This window comes from Phyllobates terribilis, unplaced genomic scaffold (genome assembly GCF_046119375.1).
Source record: "Phyllobates terribilis strain yellow unplaced genomic scaffold, ASM4611937v1 Scaffold_1__5_contigs__length_1240528914, whole genome shotgun sequence".
In the NCBI taxonomy this organism is placed as follows: Eukaryota; Metazoa; Chordata; class Amphibia; order Anura; family Dendrobatidae; genus Phyllobates; species Phyllobates terribilis.
Window position 1 is genome coordinate 39,508,911 of NW_027362761.1, and position 16,789 is coordinate 39,525,699.

The 16,789-nt window shown below is 46.2% G+C and overlaps 1 protein-coding gene across 3 annotated transcripts in view; it reads left to right on the forward strand.

The window, feature by feature from the left end:
- The first annotated feature begins 15,570 nt into the window (after positions 1–15,570).
- The window catches only part of GATAD2A (GATA zinc finger domain containing 2A), an 81,455-nt gene continuing 80,236 nt past the window's right edge, over positions 15,571–16,789 (forward strand). For 2 of the 3 annotated variants that reach the window (XM_073661052.1, XM_073661053.1), the window contains exon 1: positions 15,571–15,880. In XM_073661052.1, the coding sequence (XP_073517153.1) occupies positions 15,839–15,880 (42 nt within the window). In that variant the 5' untranslated portion in view covers positions 15,571–15,838. The remainder of the gene's footprint in view (positions 15,881–16,789) is intronic. The other variant, XM_073661058.1, reaches the window with a different exon arrangement.

The window sequence follows — 16,789 nt, forward strand, 5'->3', positions numbered from 1 at the left end:
CCTATACTCACCTAGACACCTAATTCCCCGAAGCCATCGATCTCCTGTAATAAAATATAAAATAATAAACCACAACCTTATCCTTACCCCTCCGTAGTAGTCCACGAGTGTCCCACGAAGATCTCCAGTTCAGAGCAGCCACATAGAATGTGACCGCTCTGAACCGCTGCCGCCGCTAGAATGACGGGGCCGTAAGGGTTCGCCGGAGTTCAGGCAGCGCTGCTCCGGTTAGCTCCTTTACGGCCCTGCTGTATCGTGAGAAATTCCCACGGTACAGCACTGCCGTAAAGGAGGTCTCCGGAGCAGCGCTACCTGAATGCACTCCGGTGACCTCAGTCAGTGTGAGCTTACAGCAGCCATGCACAGCTGTCACCATCTCCAGATGTGACAGCTGTGCATGGGAGATCAGCGCAGGAACGTGGACAGGTAACTATTATTTTTAGTAAACTAAGAATTAAATAAAATGGTGTGTTTTATTTCAAATAAATTATTTTTTTCTGGGTGTAGTGTGTGTTTTTTCTTTTTAACACTTTGTAGGTTAGTAATGGGGGTGTCTTATAGACGCCCATCATTACTAACCTGGGCTTCATGGCAGCTGGCGCTGACATGAACCCCACCACTATTACCCCCTGCCACCGCACCAGGGCAGCGTGGAAGAGCGAGGCTAAGTGCCAGAATTGACGCATCATATGGATGCGCCATTTCTGGGGCGGCTGACGGCTGGTGTTTCTAGCCTGGGAGGGGGCCATTATTCATGGCATCCTTCCAGGGCTATTAATATCAGCCCCCAGCTGTCTGCCTAGCCTTTGCTAGCTATTAAAATAGGGGGAACCCCACGTCATTTTTTTGGGGGGGGGTCCCCCATTTTAATAGCTAGTAAAGGCTAGGTATTCAGCTGGGGGCTGATATTAGTAGCCTGGGAAGCTCCGTGGGTTTTACCCCCTTCCCAGGCTTCAAACATCTGCCCCAGCCGTCTGCTTAACCTCCGCTAGAGACTAAAATTATGGGGGATCCCACGCCATTTTTTTTTTAAATAAATCCTTTATTTTAACACTAAATGACATTTGAGGAGTTAATAAAGATGCAGTCCCTAAATTATTATTTATTTTTTAATTAATTTTTCCCAAAACTTTTGACGTGGGCTTCGCCATATTTTTGTATGCCAGCCAGGTACAGCATCCAGCTTCTATGAACGCGCCATTTTCCGGGGCGGCTGCAGACTGCAATTTTCAGCGGGGGGGGCAGAAAGCTTGGGCCTCCCTGCGCTGCAGATTCCATCCCCCAGCTGCCTAGTTGTACCTGGCTGGACACAAAAATAGGGAGAAGCTCCACGTTTTTTTTTTTTAAATTATTTCATGAAATTCATGGAATAATTAAGAAAAAAAGGGCTTCCCTATATTGTTGTGTCCGGCCAGGTACAAATAGGCAGCTGGTGGTTGGGGGCAGCCCGTTCCTGCCTGCTGTACCTGGCTGGACACAAATATAGTGCAAAGCCCCACGTCAATTTTTTTTTAATTATTTCAGGAAGTTCATGAAATAATTAAAAAAAAATTATGTGGGGCTTCGCCCTATATTTGTGTCCAGTCAGGTACAGCAGGCAGGAACGGGCTGCCCCCAACCACCAGCTGCCTATTTGTACCTAGCCGGACACAACAATATAGGGAAGCCCTTTTTTTCTTAATTATTCCATGAATTTCATGAAATAATTTAAAAAAAAAATACGTGGGGCTTCGCCCTATTTTTGTGTCCAGCCAGGTACAACTAGGCAGCTGGGGGCTGGAATCTGCAGCGCAGGGAGGCCCAAGCTTTCTGGGCCCCACCCGCTGCAAATTGCAGTCCGCAGCCGCCCCGGAAAATGGCGCGTTCATAGAAGCGCCATCTTCTGGCGCTGTACCCAACTCATCCAGGGCCCTGGTGCGGTGGCTCACTGGGTAATAAAGGGGTTAAGGCCAGCTTGGCATTATCAGCTGGCCCTAAGCCCGAAATTCATGGGGTCACGCCAATATTAGACATGACCGCCATGAATTTCTAGTAAAGTATTTAAAAAAACACAACACCCAGAATAAAGTCCTTTAATTGAAATAAAGACACAATTCTTTATTGTTCTAAATTAAACCATACTTACAGTCACGCCCATTCCAGCTGAAGCCAACGATCTCCTTCAATAAAAGAAAAATAATAAAGCAACATCATCCTTACCTTTCCATGGTTCCCACGACAGCTTCAGCTCTGCTACATCGAGATGACAGGCTGGACCGCAGCAGAACGCTGCCATCCAGCCTGTCATCCCGCAGACACTGAGAAGCGCAGGCATGCTTGCGCTCCTCAGTGTCAGGCTGTGACGGCATAAAGATGAGCCGAGGTCATGTCCAATGAACTCAGCTCACCTCATGCACGTCACTGACACCGTGGGAAAATTCTCCTGCACTCAGCGCTTCAGCGTGAGAATTCTCCCACGCTGTCAGTAACATACATGAGGTGAGGTCATGTCCAATGAACTCAGCTCACCTCATGCACGTCACTGACAGCGTGGGAAAATTCTCCTGCACTCAGCGCTTCAGCGTGAGAATTCTCCCACGCTGTCAGTGACGTACATGAAGTGAGCTGAGTTCATTGGACATGACCTCGGCTCATCTTTATGCCGTCACAGCCAGACACTGAGGAGCGCAAGCATGCCTGCGCTTCTCAGTGCCTGCTGGATGACAGGCTGGATGGCAGCGTTCTGCTGCGGTCCAGCCTGTCATCTCGATGTAGCAGAGCTGAAGCTGTCGTGGGAGCCATGGAAAGGTAAGGATGATGTTGCTTTATTATTTTACTTTTATTGCAGGAGATCGTTGGCTTCAGCTGGAATGGGCGTGACTGTAAGTATGGTTTAATTTAGAACAATAAAGAATTGTGTGTTTATTTCAATTAAAGGACTTTTTTCTGGGTGTTGTGTTTTTTTTAAATACTTTACTAGAAATTCATGGTGGTCATGTCTAATATTGGCGTGACCCCATGAATTTCGGGCTTAGGGCCAGCTGATAATGCCAAGCTGGCCTTAACCCCTTTATTACCCAGTGAGCCACCGCACCAGGGCCCTGGATGAGTTGGGTACAGCGCCAGAAGATGGCGCTTCTATGAACGCGCCATTTTCCGGGGCGGCTGCGGACTGCAATTTGCAGCGGGTGGGGCCCAGAAAGCTTGGGCCTCCCTGCGCTGCAGATTCCAGCCCCCAGCTGCCTAGTTGTACCTGGCTGGACACAAAAATAGGGCGAAGCTCCACGTATTTTTTTTTTAAATTCATGAAATTCATGGAATAATTAAGAAAAAAAGGGCTTCCCTATATTGTTGTGTCCGGCTAGGTACAAATAGGCTGCTGGTGGTTGGGGGCAGCCCGTTCCTGCCTGCTGTACCTGACTGGACACAAATATAGGGCGAAGCCCCACATCAATTTTTTTTAATTATTTCATGAATTTCCTGAAATAATTTAAAAAAAATTGACGTGGGGCTTCGCACTATATTTGTGTCCAGCCAGGTACAGCAGGCAGGAACGGGCTGCCCCCAACCACCAGCTGCCTATTTGTACCTGGTTGGACACAACAATATAGGGAAGCCCTTTTTTTCTTAATTATTTCATGAATTTCATGAAATAATTTAAAAAAAAAAATACGTGAAGCTTCTCCCTATTTTTGTGTCCAGCCAGGTACAACTAGGCAGCTGGGGGATGGAATCTGCAGCGCAGGGAGGCCCAAGCTTTCTGCCCCCCCGCTGAAAATTGCAGTCCGTAGCCACCCCGGAAAATGGCGCGTTCATAGAAGCTGGATGCTGTACCTGGCTGGCATACAAAAATATGGCGAAGCCCACGTCAAAAGTTTTGGGAAAAATTAATTAAAAAATAAATAATAATTTAGGGACTGCATCTTTATTAACTCCTCAAATGTCATTTAGTGTTAAAATAAAGGATTTATTTAAAAAAAAATTGATGTGGGGCTTCGCCCTATATTTGTGTCCAGCCAGGTACAGCAGGCAGGAACGGGCTGCCCCCAACCACCAGCTGCCTATTTGTACCTGGCCGGACACAACAATATAGGGAAGCCCTTTTTTAAAAAAATTATTTCATGAAAGAATTAAAAAAAAATTGACGTGGGGCTTCGCACTATATTTGTGTCCAGCCAGGTACAGCAGGCAGGAATGGGCTGCCCCCAACCACCAGCTGCCTATTTGTACCTGGTTGGACAGAACAATATAGGGAAGCCCTTTTTTTCTTAATTATTCCATGAATTTCATGAAATAGTTAAAAAAAAAATGCGTGGGACTTCGCCCTATTTTTGTGCCCAGCCAGGTACAACTAGGCAGCTGGGGGCTGGAATCCGCAGCGCAGGGAGACCCAAGCTTTCTGGGCCACCCCCGCTGCAAATTGCAGTCCGCAGCCGCCCCAGAAAATGGCGCGTCCATAGAAGCGCCATCTTCTGGCGCTGTACCCAACTCATCCAGGGCCCTGGTGCGGTGGCTCACTGGGTAATAAAGGGGTTAAGGCCAGCTTGGCATTATCAGCTGGCCCTAAGCCCGAAATTCATGGGGTCACGCCAATATTAGACATGACCGCCATGAATTTCTAGTAAAGTATTTAAAAAAACACAACACCCAGAATAAAGTCCTTTAATTGAAATAAACACACAATTCTTTATTGTTCTAAATTAAACCATACTTACAGTCACGCCCATTCCAGCTGAAGCCAACGATCTCCTGCAATAAAAATAAAATAATAAAGCAACCTCATCCTTACCTTTCCATGGCTCCCACAACAGCTTCAGCTCTGCTACATCGAGATGACAGGCTGGACCGCAGCAGAACGCTGCCATCCAGCCTGTCATCCCGCAGACACTGAGAAGCGCAGGCATACTTGCACTCCTCAGTGTCTGGCTGTGACGGCATAAAGATGAGCCGAGGTCATGTCCAATGAACTCAGCTCACCTCATGCACGTCACTGACAGCGTGGGAAAATTCTCACGCTGAAGCGCTGAGTGCAGGAGAATTTTCCCACGCTGTCAGTGACGTGCATGAGGTGAGGTCATGTCCAATGAACTCAGCTCACCTCATGCACGTCACTGACAGCGTGGGAAAATTCTCCTGCACTCAGCGCTTCAGCGTGAGAATTTTCCCACGCTGTCAGTGACGTGCATGAGGTGAGCTGAGTTCATTGGACATGACCTCACCTCATGTATGTCACTGACAGCGTGTGAGAATTCTCACGCTGAAGCGCTGAGTGCAGGAGAATTTTCCCACGCTGTCAGTGACGTGCATGAGGTGAGCTGAGTTCATTGGACATGAGCTCACCTCATGCACGTCACTGACAGCGTGGGAAAATTCTCCTGCACTCAGCGCTTCAGCGTGAGAATTTTCCCACGCTGTCAGTGACGTGCATGAGGTGAGCTGAGTTCATTGGACATGACCTCGGCTCATCTTTATGCCGTCACAGCCAGACACTGAGGAGCGCAAGCAAGCCTGCGCTTCTCAGTGTCTGCGGGATGACAGGCTGGATGGCAGCGTTCTGCTGCGGTCCAGCCTGTCATCTCGATGTAGCAGAGCTGAAGCTGTCGTGGGAACCATGGAAAGGTAAGGATGATGTTGCTTTATTATTTTTCTTTTATTGCAGGAGATCGTTGGCTTCAGCTGGAATGGGCGTGACTGTAAGTATGGTTTAATTTAGAACAATAAAGAATTGTGTGTTTATTTCAATTAAAGGACTTTATTCTGGGTGTTTGTGTTTTTCTTTAACTTTGACTATGGAGTTAGTAATGGGGGTGTCTTATAGACGCCTCTCCATTACTAATCTGGGCTTGATGTCAGCTGGCATTATAAGCTGACATCAACCCCAGCCCTATTACCCCACTGCCACCGCTACAGGGCAGTGGGAAGAGCGAGGCTAAGTGCCAGAATTGGCGCATCCTATGGATGCGCCATTTCTGGGGCGGCTGACGGCTGGTGTTTCTAGCCTGGGAGGGGGCCAATATTCATGGCACCCTTCCTGGGCTATTAAAATCATCCCCCAGCTGTCTGCCTAGCCTTTGCTAGCTATTAAATTAGGGGGGACCCCACGTTATTTTTTTGGGGGGGTTCCCCCATTTTAATAGCTAGTAAAGGCTAGGTATTCAGCTGGGGGCTGATATTAGTAGCCTGGGAAGCTCCGAGGGTATTACCCCCTTCCCAGGCTTCAAACATTTGCCCCAGCTGTCTGCTTAACCTCCGCTAGAGCCTAAAATTAAGGGGAACCCCACGCCAATTTTTTTTAAAATAAATCCTTTATTTTAACACTAAATGACAAGTACAGTAACCAACACTATCACTGTACTTATTATATATGTGACTGACATGTTTCTATCTATCTAATCTATGTGTGATGCTCTATTCCTTCTATTCTAAATTGTCGGGTACCGCTGCTGAATTGCCGGCCGGCTTTCTTAAAGAGACGGTGCATGAAAACACTAATATTTTTTTAAATAAATCCTTTACACTAAATGACAAGTACAGTAAGCAACACTGTCACTGTACTTCATAGATATGTGACTGACATGTTTCTATCTATCTAATCTATGTGTGAAACTCTATTCTGTCTGTTATAAATTGTCGGGTACAGATGCTGAAATGCCGGCCGGCTTTTTTAAAGAGACGGTGCACGAAAACACTAATATTTTTTTAAATAAATCCTTTACACTAAATGACAAGTTCTGTAAGTAACACTGTCACTGTACTTCATATATATGTGACTGACATGGTTCTATCTATCTTATCTATGTGTGAAGCTCTATTCTTTCTGTTGTAAATTGTCGGGTACCGGTGAATGCCGCTGATGAATTGCCGGCTTTTCATGTCATTCTACATTATTCTTAGGTGTTTTACTTCATGTAGAATTAACCTACAAGGAAAGAAAGGGTTTATTTTCATTACGATATTTGTGTCCCATTGACTTGCATTGGTTTCCGGTATCGGAATCGGCGATATCCGATACTTTTTGGGTATCGGCCCGATCCAATCCGATACGATATTTCCTGATATCGGAAGGTATCGCTCAACACTAACTACCACCGATTTTAATGAAAAAAGCTTGTTAGTGATGCACACTGCATCACTAACAAAGCAATGGGGGCAGTGTACATAGCAACTAGGACGTGACAGGTTCCCTTTAATTAGCCAGGGTTGGTGCGACGTCATCTGTGCATCCTGCTCATCTCTATTTTGGACCTATGTATTTATTTTTTGCTCATTCATTCATAGTTGTAACTGCCAGAAGTTCCTCATCTTGATGTAAGGTTTGCTATACGATATTTGGCTTTTTGGTGTCTGTAAGGCCGCATTCACAAGCATAAATACTGTGTTTTGTGTTTTCTGCAGGTGTCCGCACCAAACTACACAATATCAATCTTCTCTGATCATTGCATTTGTGCTGCATTCTTTATGCCTTTTCCCTTGATGCAGATGTGAAGCCGATTTTTAACCCCTTCACGACCTTGGATATATGCATATGTCAAGGTTGGTAAGTACTTACCGACCTTGGACGTATGGATATGTCCAGGCGACATAGGGGTGTGATTCTCTCATTCAGTCGTGGGTGGCGCCACATTCAGTCACTGCTGGCGTCGCCCATGTATTTGAATACTGGTCCCGGCAAGCGCCATTATTGAGGCCCGCATGTGCATTTGTACATGTGTGGCGGCGGGCCTGTGCAGTGAAGCTGTGTAGTTCGCAGCTTCACTGCGCATGTGCGGGGAACAGAGTGCGTGCGTAGTGAAGCTGTGTATTTTGCTGCTTCACTGCGCATGCGCTATGAAGCTCTGTTCCTCGCGCGTGCAAAGTGAAGCTTTGTATTTCGCTGCTTCACTGCGCATGAGTCCTGTTCCCCGCGCGTGCGCAATGAAGCTGCGAACTACACAGCCTCACTGCGCAGGTGCGGGACCCGCGTCCACACATGTACAAATGCGCATGCGGGTCACAATAATAGCGCTTGCCGGGACCAGTATTCAAATACATATAAAGAACACCAATCATAAATGGGTAGTATAAATCACACCATGTGTGTAGATATAGGTATGATATGTACCTTTTATTAATTACTACCCTATATGGACTAAATGCGACTCCATCGCCAAATATAGAACTACCAGAGAAAAAAGCGAAGACCGAATCAACACTTCTATAGCAAAAAATGGTCAATATTTATTATGATACAAAGATCAGACATATACAAAGGTCAGTACAATATTATAAAAAAGGACAATAAAATCAATAACAGCCCTCTCTACATGTGACTCCACACAGGGACCCATAAAATAGGTAATCCATGGCAGACCCAGATCCTATGTATTTAGTTTTATTATATCATATCTGCTATATATATATAACACACATAAGCATTAAAATGGATACTATATATGCTGATTACCCTCACTGCTGTATAGTGGAAACCAGTAAAAGTCATTTACCATATCACCCTCCTATTATCTACTATTATTGTCATGTGCGGTGCACTAGATGAATAGAGGGAACATAAATGTCCCCATTGTATGCTTACCGCAGCTCTCCAGTGTCCAAATGTAATCACCAGGGGGCAATAGCACTGTTAGGGGTCCATAATGGGGAGGCACATGTCGAGAGAGACGCCCCTACGCGCGTTTCGGCTGTTCCCTTCGTATTCAAATACATGGGCGGCGCCAGCTGTGGCTGAATGTGGCGCCACCCATGACTGAATGAGAGAATCACATCCCTATGACTGAATACGAGCAGGTAGGACAAAGTGTATATAAAGTTATAAAATCATTATACTACCACTGATTTTAATTAAAAAAGCTTGTTAGTGATGCACACTGCATCACTGACAACGCAATGGGGGCAGTGTACATAGCAACTAGGACGTGACAGGTTTCCTTTAAAAGTCATGCTGGGGGCGCCAGAAGGTAAAATATTTGCGGGTCTCCTGTCCAGACACTATATAGCACTGACGTGGACCTGAGTCGATCCGCCCATCTCTAGTCCCAAATGTCCCAGATACAGCAGACAGTCCTAGATTTGGGTCAGGCGTCTACTGAATGTCCCTCAATGCCACTGCCCGCTCTGACATCTGCTCCTGCCTATATAAAAAAAAATGGTAAATGGGTATGGCTTGCACTATGTACGCCGCATAATTTGTTCCTCTCTCTGTTGTTCAAAAATTGGGAAGTATACCTTCAAGTATGTACTAAAAAGATTAATTAAAATGATAGGCACTCTTTAACCCCTTTACCCTCGAAGGTGGTTTACACTTTAATGACCAGGCCAATTTTTACAATTCTGACCACTGTCACTTTATGAGGTAATAACTCTGGAACGCTTCAACGGATCCCCCTGATTCTGAGACTGTTTTTTCGTGACATATTGTACTTCATGATAGTGGTAAAATTTCTTCGATATGGCTTGCGTATCGGAAATCGGAAATTTGACAAAAATGTTGAAAATTTTGCAATTTTCAAACTTTGAATTTTCATGCCCTTAAATCAAAGAGATATGTCACACAAAATAGTTAATAAATAACATTCCCCACATGTCTACTGTACATCAGCACAAATTTGGAAACAAAATTTTTTTTTGTTAGGAAGTTCTAAGGGTTAAAAGTTGACCAGCGATTTGTCATTTTTCCAACAAAATTTACAAAACCATTTTTTTAGGGACCATATCACATTTGAAGTGACTTTGAGGGGCCTTTATGACAGAAAATACCCAAAAGTGACACCATTCTAAAAACTGCACCCCTCAAGTTGCTCAAAACCACATTCAAGAAGTTTATTAACCATTCAGGTGCTTCACAGGAATTTTTGGAATGTGGAATAAAACAATGAACATTTAACTTTTTTTCACAAAAATGTTACTTTAGACCCCAATTGTTTTTATTTTCGCAAGGGTAACAGGAAAACATAGATGACAAAATTTGTTGTGCAATTTCTCCTGAGCACGCCAATACCCCATATGTGGAGGAAAACCACTGTTTGGACACATGGCAGGGCTCGGAAGGAAAGGAGCGCCATTTGACTTTTTGAATGTAAAATTTGCTTGACAAATTAGCGGACGCCATGTCGCGTTTGGGAGCCCCTGATGTGCCTAAACAGTGGAAACAGCCCCCACAAGTGACACAATTTTGGAAACTAGATCCCTCAGGGAACTTATTCAGATGTGTGGTGAGCACCTTGAACCCCCAGGTGCTTCACAGAAGTTTATAACATTGAGCCGTAAAAATAAAAAAAATCAAACTTTTTCCACAAAAATGATCTTTTAGCCCCATTTTTTTATTTTCACAAGGGTAAGAGGAGAAAATGGACCCCAAAAAATGTTGTGCAATTATTCATGAGTACGCCAATACCCCATATGTGGGGAAAATACACTGTTTGGGCGTACGGCAGGGTTCAAAAGGAAGGAGTAATGTGTAACTTTTTGAACGCAAAATTGGCTGGAATCGAGAGTGGATGCCATGTCGCATTTGGAAAATCCCTGATGCACCTAAACAGTGGAAACCCCCCACAAGTGACCCCATTTTGGAAACTAGACCACTCAAGGTTTTTATCAAGGGGTATAATGAACATTTTGAACCCAGAGGTACGACACAGAATTTGATTACATTAGGTCATCATATTGAATAAGTTGTCATTAGTCTTGAACGCAAGTGCTCGCTACTTGAGTTTGCATCGGGTACTTGGGTATGCACCAAGTATCGCGGGTGCTCGAGTGACATGCTCGAGTCCCCATCCCGCATGTTTCATGGTTGTTAGACATCCAAAAAGACATGTGGGGATTGCTCGTGCATGGCAGGCAATCCCTGCGTGTTTTTTTTGGCTGTATAACAGCCGTGAAACATATGGGGCGGAGACTTGAGCATGTCACTCGAGCACCCGCGATTCTCGGTGCATACTCTCGCACCCAATGCAAACTCAAGTAGCGAGCACGCACTCAACACTAGTCGACATATCGTCATCATTTTTTTTCTTTACTTTTGAAAAAATCCCAACCCCAACACAACCCTAACCCAAACCCTAATACTACCCTAACCCTAGCACAAAATTGATGTGTGGTAAAATTGATAAGGCAGCTTTATTCTTCGGGTCAGTACGTTTACAGCGATGCTACATTTATATCGTTTTTTTATGCTTGGCGCTTTTTACACAATAAAAGCTATTTTATAGAAAAAATATTTTTTTTTGCATCGCTTTATTCTGAGAGCTTTAACTTTTTTATTTTTCAGCTGATGGAGCTGTATGGCAGCTTCTTTTTTGAGGGACAAGATGACGTTTTCAGTGGTACCAATTTTATTTACATGCGTCTGATCGTCTTTTATTCCATTTTTTGTTTGGCAGTATAATGATAAAAAACTATACTTTATTTTTTTTACTGTGTTCACTAAAGGGGTTAACTAGTGGGACAGTTTTATAGGTAAGGTTGTTCCGGATGCGGCGATACCAATTTTTCTGATAATAATATTTATTTATGGGTACAGTATTTTTTTAAATTTTTTTTATTATTTTTTTATATTTTTACAATTTGTTTTTATTTTTTTTTCACTTTCTGACACTTTCTTTCACTTTTATACTTTGTCCCACTATGGGACTTTCATTTTTTGCAGGCTGATCGCTTGTATAGCATAGGGATGCAGTAGCATCCTTATGCTATGCAGGCTGTCAGCTCTGCACTGGCACAAGTTAGATAGATCGTGCACTGCACATGATCTTTCTAACATCCTGATGCCTGGTGACCCGGATGTCGTCATGACGACATCGGGTCACCATGGCAACGACTGGGACCCCGCACACATTAACGGGGGTTAATGTGCCGGGAGTGGTGCGGGACCGCTCCTGGCACATAGTACCAGGTGTCAGCTGTTAGGATCAGCTGACACCCAGCGGCAATTGCGCCCGCACAGCCTCTGTGAGGGCGCGACCAAGGAGGCGTACTAATACGTACCTGGTCATTAAGGTCCAGGGTGCAGGTATGTATTATTACGCCCTATGTCAGAAAGGGGTTAATTTTGGTATTCACTACTGCTGCTTTTATTGGACCTGCGATCACAGCATGGCAGGGCTATTGGGTCGTAACAGACGCAATCCAAAACAGCCCACTAAACAATTATGATGTTTCGGTCCAACTTGGCCCTTCATCCGATAAATGCGGACTGTGTCTGCAGGAAAGATTGTGGTAATCTAAGAGCTGGTGTAGAGTGACTGTGTCATTATCTGGAATTGGCGCTCCACTTCTATTGTTACGTATCCCTTTGCGTACCAAGTCTAACTCACACCATCTACTACGGATTGGAACCCTACATGGGCACCTCTCCATCTCATTCCAGAGTGCCGTATATTATTATTATTTACAATCAGGTGTCAAGACAGGAGAAGGCATTTGGGTGTCAGGATAATAGTGGGGAGCATGGAAGATTGAGCTGTGGATACCTTGCATATTGAGTACCTGACAACCAGAGAGCATGTTTCAGTTGAGACACAAGTTAAATGACCTGATATTCCCTATTGTCAAGAAAAGGAGAACGTGGACTTTATAAAGGTTCATTCATTATTATTCACGGTGCCTAGTTTTGTAAACAGAGTTCTTGTGGTTGTCATGGATAGTGAAGATAAGTAAAAGCTGTTAATTGAAGAATGTCTGTTGTCATTTTGGCACCTAACAAGTTCTCATTCTCTTCAATAGGAGCTGAGCTGCAGTACCCAAGAACAGCCACTACTCACAGTGGTGTCCTGACTGCTTACTTCCAGCTGCCCTGGGACCTCCAAATAGCTGACTGTAGGCTGCCGGGGGTTAAACTCTTGTTAATCTAAGTATAGGCCATCAATAGCTAAGTCCTGGACAACCCTTTATAGAATAATGAAATAAACATATCAAAATCTTTTTTTTTATTTTTACTTCTCGTACATATTATCCCTATAATTTCTCAAAAAGACAAAAAAAAATAATTCTATTAAAAAAAACATAAAAAACAGCCATATGTTTAACAAGAAACATACCACAAAAATTATTTCAGTAGCCTTAAAAAAAGCTAAAGTGAACATAATGGACAGCAATATCAAAATGACAATGCTCTGCATATGTTCTGCCTTGTCACTTTTTTAACCAGTTCGGAAACCTTGAAGTGGTTAAAAGAAGCATCATGGGCATTCTTTGGGCAGCTTTGTTTGGAAGCCTCCTGCTCTCTGGATGTGATAGTACAGAGCCAAGAAGCTGATGGCTGTGCCTTAGCAAAAACTGCAAATGAAGCTAATTCAGGAGCAATACCGATGGCTTTACCTTCGAAACTCAGCGGTTCCGCCTGCATCTTAAAGCGTTGTCCGGTCTAAAATGACAAGTCTGCAGTCACTCCACATGACTGCAGACTTGTAAATCCTCATACAGGGCACACTATGAGGATTCTCCGGTGTCAGAGCCCGGACAAAATTTGACTAGACTGTTTCCTGCCTCGAGCACCACAAACAGTCCAGTCAGATTCTGGCCGTGAGTGTGCATATGTCACAGCAACTATGGGGACCAGCTGTGCAGTGATCAGCCTCGTATCACAGATGAATGCCGCCAACAAAGGGAATAACGTCACAGACCAGTTTTCTGAATAACAAGATTCCCTGTTTATTAGAGGTGTTAATACATATTTATACGGGATCTTTTTGGGCGTAACAAAGAAATAAGACACAAAAATGTAAGCAACTCATTGGTTTGTATTAACATCTCACTACTGATTGGTTAATAATTCAATCCTCTACGTAGTTAAATATTCATTTCTAATTAAAAATTACAGAAAATGGATGATATTAAAGGAGTTGTCCACTACTTTCTCATCGATGCCCTATCCATAGGATAGGGCATCAATGTATGATCGACTGGGGTCCCGCACCCGGCGCCCCCGCCGATCAGCTGTTGACGGTGCCGGCGGCCGCAGGCCGGAGGTGCTTACCTGCGGTGCTTGGCTGTCAAGTTGTACTGGCCGCAGCGGGGTACTGCACATCCGTCTCCCATTCAATTGAATAAGAGGCGGATATGCAGTAACAAGCAGCGGCCACTGCAACTTGACAGCCAAGCACCGCGGGTAAGGACTTCCGGCCTGCGGCCGCCGGCACCTGTGACAGCTGATTGGCGGGGGTGCCGGGTCCCGGCCATAGGGCATCAATGTGAAAGTAGTGGATAACCCCTTTAATCTCTAACATGGATGCTACTGTTACACATACTTGAAGTCAGGTTACTGCCATTCCCGGCTCTGACACCGGAGAACGCTCAGTGTGTGCGGTGAGGATTTACAAGTCTGCAGTCACATGGTCACTGCAGACTTATCGTTCTACACCGAACAACTCCTTTAACTACGCTGAGTGCGCATGCCCTATAAGGTACCTGCATACGATCAATAAACACTGTGGATTGGACACAATCTGCTGCGGTCAGATGCTACAGCATAGTGGACGGGATTTCAAGAAATCCCATGTCCACTATTCGTCTGCGTGCTCCTGCGGAGACTGACATGCCGCGCGTCTTCATAGACCGCAGCATGTCAATTTCTCTAGCGGAATTGCTAGTCTGAAATTCTATCAGTGCAATGTATAGGATGCGGTGAATGGTTCAATGAACACATGCGGATTCACCTGTGTGCAGCATCAAGTATACTGCATTCAAAGCGCTGCCAAAAAGCATAGTGTGCACAGACCCGGAGGGGTTTCTAGCTTCAGGAAACCCATCGCTAGGCTATAGTCACACTCCCTGGGCCCAGAGAAAGGAGTCTCCACCGCTGCGCCTGGTGTCTGTTATTGGCAGCAGCGCTGACATCACATCGCTAGCAGTCCAGCCTGACCCACTGAGCTCAGTGTCTGTTCTTCTCACTGACAACACTGCAGCCAGACACTGGGAGCAGCAGCGCAGAGTCAGTGCTGGACCCAAGGAGGGTGAATATAGCAAACTGCAGCTGAGGGGCAGGGGGCTTCTAAAACTGGAGAACAATAAGAATACAGGGAGGCACTGTAGTGGACGCCGGCCGTACATGATGTAGCCCACAGCCTCCATTCCTTCTAGGCTCCCAGGATGAGGTGCTATGCTGCAGTGTACGCTTACGGCCCTGGTTGGACTCCGGCCAGGCCGGCATCACCCTAACACGTCACAGCCTCTCAGGGTGCATTATGGGACACCCCTTGTTTGCCACTTTAAGAATCCCTCTGCCACCACCGCCAAGTTGAATCGAACGTCACGAAAAGGGCGGGAAAGGCGTTTTTTTTTTTTTTTTTTTAAGACTAACAGCCGCCTCTTCTCCTCCCACCAGACCGTGACGTCACCGCCCATGCCTCTTTTTCATTGGCTCAGAACGGTGCACTGGAATTTTTCTAATTGGGAAGCACATGAGTGCCGTTGTGGCTCCTCCCAATGAATGGTGCTACAGCTCAGGAATGGAGCGTTCTGGTGGGGCGGGGCTTAGTCGTGTCGTCACCGAGGTTGTAGAGAGACGAATATTCTAATTTGCTTGTGATACAATGCTGACGCTCCGCCATGCTGACTGCGCACGCTCCGCCCCCGAAACAGCTCCTGCTCTCAGTGTGGTAGCTCCATGCTTTCACATTCCTCCAGCTTAGTGTGGTTGGTCCTCTTCTCTGTCAGTCACGGAGCAGCTACACGGAAGCGTGGCGCCGGTGCAGTTTTCTGCCTAGCAACCGTGAAGCCGGCTTTAAAGCGGTAATTTCGGCTAGCCGGAGTGCTTGTTTCCTGCTACTGGAAGTTAACGTTTGAAGATACGGCGTTCTAAAGTACCGTGGACGTCCAGGCTTTTGTGGCCCAGTCGACCCCGGGCACAATCACGGAGTCCTTCATGCGGCCGGACTCGGGGGAGGAGCCAGGTCCCCCTGCTGAGGTGAGCGCTGGCCTCGGAAGGGTTATGGGGCCGTGGCCCGTACGTTGTGTGTGGAGCCGGCCTGTGTGCACGGACATTGGATGCGGGATCTATGGGCACACGCTGTGCTCGCCACCGTAGTTCAGGGCTGGACACCCGCGATGTTAGGGGTGAACTCCCGGGACTTTACGTCCCCAGCGCCCCGGCTGTCTTGCACTTTACGGGACGGGGGCCATGTCTTTACTTAGATTCGTAATAGTATTGTAGCAAATTTTCTTTCTTTTCACAGCTTTTATATATCTCACCTTGACACAGTCTAATGGGAGAGCTCGGGGGGCACTGGGTGAAGAGCTTGCACTCTAATGGTGGGAGAGCTCGGGGGGCACTGGGTGAAGAGCTTGCACTCTAATGGTGGGAGAGCTCGGGGGGCACTGGGTGAAGAGCTTGCACTCTAATGGTGGGAGAGCTCGGGGGGCACTGGGTGAAGAGCTTGCACTCTAATGGTGGGAGAGCTCGGGGGGCACTGGGTGAAGAGCTTGCACTCTAATGGTGGGAGAGCTCGGGGGGCACTGGGTGAAGAGCTTGCACTCTAATGGTGGGAGAGCTCGGGGGGCACTGGGTGAAGAGCTTGCACTCTAATGGTGGGAGAGCTCGGGGGGCACTGGGTGAAGAGCTTGCACTCTAATGGTGGGAGAGCTCGGGGGGCACTGGGTGAAGAGCTTGCACTCTAATGGTGGGAGAGCTCGGGGGGCACTGGGTGAAGAGCTTGCACTCTAATGGTGGGAGAGCTCGGGGGGCACTGGGTGAAGAGCTTGCACTCTAATGGTGGGAGAGCTCGGGGGGCACTGGGTGAAGAGCTTGCACTCTAATGGTGGGAGAGCTCGGGGGGCACTGGGTGAAGAGCTTGCACTCTAATGGTGGGAGAGCTCG